Source organism: Gymnogyps californianus, chromosome 20, assembly GCF_018139145.2.
Source record: "Gymnogyps californianus isolate 813 chromosome 20, ASM1813914v2, whole genome shotgun sequence".
NCBI classification, from domain to species: domain Eukaryota; kingdom Metazoa; phylum Chordata; class Aves; order Accipitriformes; family Cathartidae; genus Gymnogyps; species Gymnogyps californianus.
The window spans coordinates 7,812,832-7,818,832 of NC_059490.1; the positions used below are offsets into that span (position 1 = coordinate 7,812,832).

Consider the following 6,001-nt stretch of genomic DNA (forward strand, 5'->3'; position numbering starts at 1 on the left):
TTCCACCACTAGAAATGATGTTTTCTGGGCGTGCACAGGAACCTTGTGGTCTTTACCTGCAGCAAAATGAAAAGAAGAAACGAAAAATCACCTACTAGGGAAAAAAAACCAAATGAGCTGAATTCACCTGGGCTGCATTCAGCTCCAGAAAGCTTTCAGCAGGCTGGGGATACGCTCTTATGGTTGTTCCCCACTGCCTCCACACAGGCGTAGCCAGGACAAGGGGCAGGGGCAAGGGCAGGAGCCGTGCCGTGCCTGGGGCGGGATCCGCGTGTGTCCTGCCGTGTTCCCGTGGTCCCCTCTCTGCTGGGAGAGAAGGTGCGGGCTCACGTTAGCCAGTCAGAACAAGAGCTCGGTAACTCAGCATGGCTGGGTTTAGCATGCTGAGGGCTCTTTTGTTTCCCAGGTTCTGCCAAGGCTTAAAGAAGGGGGTTGGTTTGGAAGCTGCATGAATAAGCGGTGAAATACTTACAGAGCTGTTTCACTTGATCTTTTGAAGCACTGAAAATAAAGAAACAGTCTTGTTATCTTTTGTATTTCCTGGTCATAGGGATATTTTTATGAATATCTTGCAAGAGCGTAATGCCTTCCACCTTATCGAATATTTGATTTATCTACTGGTAATTCTAAAGCAGGAGGTAGTATGTAGCAGTTCTCTAGCAGTGGCAAGCGACACTACAAAGTAGATTAGAAAAGGTAGAAAAAAACAGGGCATTGCAACAAAACAATAGTAATTTTTTCCTAAGAAACTAGAGTTTTCCGTACCTTAAAAATTTTATCTTTTCGAGCCACAATTCCAAAAAGCACCGTGAGTGTAACCACCACGACAGCAGCAATAACGGCCTCCTTGGGAAAAACAGGTTTTTTATCTGTCGAGAGAGAGAAGAGGTTGAATATGTGATAGATTAGTACAGTCATATAAAACAGAACATTTCACAGAACTGTGGAAAGACACTTCTTTTCCCTTGGCTGTCACTGCTGATTTGAACTGTGCTCTCTCTGCTGCCCGCACACTGACTGTGTGCGCTACTCCCCTGGAAAGAAGGGAGCCAACCCTGTATTTTAGCGAACTGAAGGAAGAATTGAAGTGTCAGTCCCTGAAGAGGAAGATCCCCAAGGCACTCTTACACTTGGAAATAGGGGTGTCCAGAAGTGTCACTGACACAGCTACCATTGCTTTCCTCCCTGTTCCGAGAGTGCAGAAATGAGAGGGGCCCGGACAGTGGATGCGAAATGGATGCCTGGTGGGTCTGGTGGGTCACCTCACCCACCGTCACCTGTCCGAGACCTGAGCATCCAGCCCCAGTACGGCTTCCACCTCCCTGTTGTCCGCAGGGCTATAGTCACTTCTGGAGGACAATTTCTCTTGCCTTAAGCAGCTCTTTCGGCATGACAGAATACTATGGTCAGAGTAAGACGCTTCAAGTAAGACCTAAGGTGCTTTAAACCACACTTGAATGTGCCCTGTCAGCATGGGACGTGAGACAGTGGGATGAGGCACGTGTCCTCAGGTCACGCTTGCCAAATGCCTTTGAATAACAGGTAGAGCAGGACAGGCCTTTCCTGGTGCTGTGGTCCCAGGCACAGGTGCAAGGAGAGCTCCTTGCTGTTGCTGTGCCCTCAAAAGTTAACGCGGGGAATTTACCACATTCCAGTTGCGCTTCGTAATACGAGTGGATTGCTATCATTATAAAAGAGAATGGAGAGTTATTTGTAAAGCTTATTGTTTGGCAGCAGCCTTGTTACCTTCAACTATCAGGTGGAAATCCTTCCTCGCCTCTCCCAAAGAAGATTTCACCACACAGGTGTAGGTCCCGTTGTCAGACTTCTGTACTTTTTTGATAGAGAGCTGAAAGACCTCGCTTGTCTGGTACAGCTGGTAACGATTTTGCTGTAGGGTCAAGGTGGTGTTGTTCTTATACCAAGCTGTTTGGGCTTGAGGGTTGGATTTGGCGTTGCAGGTCAGAGTAACGTCTTTGTCTTCTTCGATTTGGAAGGACTCTTCTTCAGTCAGCTGGGGAGGAACTGTTCACAGTAATGCAGTTCAACAGGTCATTAATAATGCTGCTCACCACTTAACACAAAATAAGTTCCCTTTACACATCCCTTGTGTGCCTTGTTCAGTGGTGTAACACATCACAGTTGTGCAGCCTTTCACGATCCCCGGGAATCAGCAGGGCAATCAGTGGCAGAGACGGTCACTCCCGTAACTCCTCTGCCCTGACTTGTATCCTTGGGAAAGAATCTAGGTGGAGGCAGGGACATACCCAGAACATCTTACTTAAGGGCCCACCCACTCCCTATAAAAGAGGCATTAGATCAGGTCATAAGCACCACTGTGGAAAGGGAGTGTCTTATCATGTCAGTTATCTCCTCCTAAATGCATTTTTTCTTGGTGAAGACAGCGTACAAGGGTGCAAAACACCCCGCCTTCAGCTAGCGCCCAGACACCGAGGTGCTCAGCCCCTGATTCCGTCCCACCCCAGCCATCCTGCACAGATATCCACCACTGCAACTCACACTGCACATCCAGGATCACAGACACCTGGACAGACTTTTCCCGTGCCAGCTTGCACGTGAAGGTGACTCCGTTGTCGGACTCGGTGACTGGGGATACGCAGATGTTACTGATGTTCACTTTATTCCCATCTTTCAGATCCACTTTCCCACCTCCTCGGTACCAGAGCAGCTCCTCAGCCTGGCTGCTGTTCTGTACTAGGCAGGAGAGGGAGACGGAACGGCCAGGCAATGTAGACAGGGAGAAGTCAGCAGCGTGGTTATTTACAGACAGTTCCAAACCTGCAGAAGAAGGAGAACGAGGGCACTAAGCATCCTAAGCCGTACCCTTCCCACAAAAGCTGCCCTGCTAGCTTCTCCAGGCCTCGACCTTGGAGGAGGGACTGAGAGTTTCAGGCTTCAGTCTAACAGCTGTTTTCAGGTGGGACTTCACTTTTTGAGACAAGAAGTTGTCTTCATCCCAAAGCTCCCTTCACAGTTATTTAAAATCAAAGTCAGGCTTTCGCAACTGACTGCAAGAATGCCAAAGCCTGATCTCTAATAAGAAAAGGTCTGAAAACCAGCAGTGACCACGTAACACGCACAGCAAAGGATCATCCCCATCCTGCCAGTCTTGCTCACCCTCTCGCTGCAAATCACCGTTGCAGCATACCTGTGCCCTCTGGTTCTGTGCCCACAGTTTGATACGCTGGTTTTTGGTTGGAACTGAATGCGCCTGAGAATATAAATTAGTTAATCAGCTCCTCAGCCGTACCTCAGCCGGTCTGAGTCCGGCTGTTGGAGAGTTGCAGTTTGTCTAACGTACAAACCTCAGGACATATTAAACAAAGAACCAGTATGGGAAATAAATTTTTGTAACAGGCTGAAACTCGCTACTGTAGCCTGTGTCATAGATTAATGAACTAAAAACATAGCTCAGAATATAAAGGCGCTATGGTCCTGTGAATATAAAAAAGTCTGAAGCTCCTTGTCTCTTCCCTGGTGTTCCCAGGTGGCCAAAGCTATCACACTTTTCACTGCTTAGAGCAGGTTTGAAAACGGTGGCCTCGTCATCCCTGTGCAGCTGCTGCAATAACGTTGGAAAACGCTGAAGCTTCCCCATTCCCTTCTCTGCTACTCTCAAAATCAGAGACCAGTTTTCAGACAGTCCTCTGGGCATGACCTCCAGAACGTCTGAAAGCTGGGATGCCGGTGTGGCACATCACCCCAGGCACTGCCCAACCCCGGACAGTTTCGCATGTTGGCATGATGGGGCTTGGACAAAGCCACGACGGATTTTTTTGCGTTGCTTACCTGTGGCTACGCATGCCAAAAAGCAAACGGCAAGGACAGGCGCTTCACGGGGGAGTGCGAGGCTGCTTCTCTGCGCCATCTCGGAGGGGCCCAGCTGGCGTCTGTTGGAGAGAGGGTCACAGCGCTGCTGCCTCTGCTCGGGGCTCGCAGGGGGTTAATTGCTCGCTGCCGTCAGACACCCTGGAGAGAGCCCTCGCAGATGGGGACAGCGTCACCAGGGAATAAACTAAGTCGATTTGTTGCAGGGCCTTTTCCAGTTCCGAGCAGAATCCAGGGGGTTTTATGTCTCTAATCTCTGTTGCATGAGTTCATTGTCTCCAATCACCTGTCTATCAGGGGAACTCGTCTCTGGGTCATGTAGCACCGGACTTACCTTGGGAAGAGTCTCTGGAGAGGCTGCTTCTGCTAAGAAATGCACAGCTCTTTCACCTCCTTATTTATAAGGTCTGAATTTTAATATTTTATGGTAGCTCCGTAAGAAGTGAGTCCATAAAATGGGTTCAAGGCCTCGTTCAATTCCTGGATTTCTGAGCTCCCAGAACACTGAAGAAAAGTGTTTGCTGGGCTCTGCTGGCTGTTTTATGAGACTTGCTGAGGCAATGAGTAACTAATGAGAGAGTTCCTACATCAGCTATAAAGACCTTCAGCCAAAAATAATACCTTTTCCCTCTCAGCTTTCTGGGTGTTCACGACACTGTTTCAAGCCATAGGAAGTTTATCCTAGATGATCCTAGAGCAGGAGTAGACTCCGATTTGCCCCTTCCTGCCCGAAGCTCTGTCGCCGTGTCCTCCTTTGACTGGAAAATGAGAAAATGCACCGATTCAGACTTTGAACTGCATGTTGACAGAGGAGAGAGCAGAGACACCGTCCTGCTCACTGGTGTGTACCCCCAGGGTGCTCCTGTGGTTAGCTCAGCCCTGGGCACCCCGCAACGTAGAGCGAGGGTCCCCCCGCTGCTGGGACAGCTGTGTGCACAGGCTGCGTGTCTGTGGAGGGCACAACTGAAGCACTCGGCTACGGGGAAAACTGTCTGAAATTGCTTGCTTATACTTCAGCAGGATGACGGTGACGTGGTTGCAAACGATGGGCTCCTCGCAGCCTCCAGACCATGTTCTCACCGCTGTCAGCGTCCCCGCAGGCACAGGGCATGTCACTTGTCAGGAGCTGGCTCAGCAGAGCCATAAAGTGCATTTCATGAGGAAGAGGAGCCTGGGACATGTCCTCGGCATTTTCTTCGCCTGTAGACGCAGTGACCCAGCTCAGCGGCACAGAGGTGGGCAGTGAGGGCAGGCTGTACACAGAGCACACGAGCATACAGCACTATTTATTTGCAGGGCTGTTGCAAACATGGGTCACCTTTGAGTGTTTCTTAATGTAACTTTTTCTGTGTTTATTGGTTTGCCCTTAAAACTAACAGGGAATCATTTTCCGTTAAAAAAATATATGTGTACAAAAGTCCCTTAAGAGACAATACTCAGCCTGCCTTCTAGAAAACTGCTGTTTTAGAAATTATTGTCCAGCCTTTAACTCACTTTTTACCTTCAAACTCAATTTAAGAAATTTTAAGAAATAAATTTAGCGTCTTCCACCATTTTTAGGAAGTTGTGTGTCCTGTCCTTGTAGCGTTTGACTAAATCTTGGCTTATGGCCCAGTACAAACTTCAGTCAAAATGCTCTTCCTAAAAGTAAAGTGATCTTTGTGGTTTGGTATTAAGCTGAGTTGAAATAGAGAGGGAGGCAAAGGAACGGGCTGGGAAACGGCTCGTGTGCTCCTGCCAAGACGTGAGCCAAAGGCAGGAGAGTGCGGGGAGGTCTGCGCTCCCTCTGGTCACTGCGTTACAATGGTAATCCAGGAGAAGAAGGAGGTGTTCAGAGTAAGTGAGGAGGTAAAGAATGAAAGGTCGGAGTTTTGTGGTATTTTTTTAGTCTAGAAATGAGAGTAAGGGAAAAGCTTGTCGGACGACAGCTGTTCTGTGGTGGGTTTGTCATGATGCAAGGCACAGTATCAAGTGGAACCTGAGAAAAATTCTGTCCCAGGTTTGCGGCAGGTCTGTGTGACGGGCAGCAAGGTGAGCTCAGGTTCATCTGGTTTATGTTTTTTAAATGAAGGCAATGGCAGTGTCCTGTTTTGCAATGGGCTTTGAGATCTGCTGAAGGAAGAAAGACTAGAAAAGCAAGGTGTTACTTGGC

General features: G+C 48.7%; 1 protein-coding gene across 1 annotated transcript; it reads right to left on the minus strand.

Moving 5' to 3' along the window:
• Nucleotides 1-27: 27 nt before the first annotated feature.
• TMIGD1 (transmembrane and immunoglobulin domain containing 1) lies at nucleotides 28-3,889 on the minus strand. The gene is made up of 6 exons (XM_050909093.1): nucleotides 3,811-3,889; nucleotides 2,521-2,799; nucleotides 1,747-2,025; nucleotides 766-869; nucleotides 473-501; nucleotides 28-56 (listed from the first exon to the last, which is right to left on the minus strand). Exons 1-6 carry the CDS (start codon nucleotides 3,887-3,889, stop codon nucleotides 53-55), a joined length of 774 nt encoding a protein of 257 aa, XP_050765050.1. The 3' UTR covers nucleotides 28-52.
• Nucleotides 3,890-6,001: the final 2,112 nt, after the last annotated feature.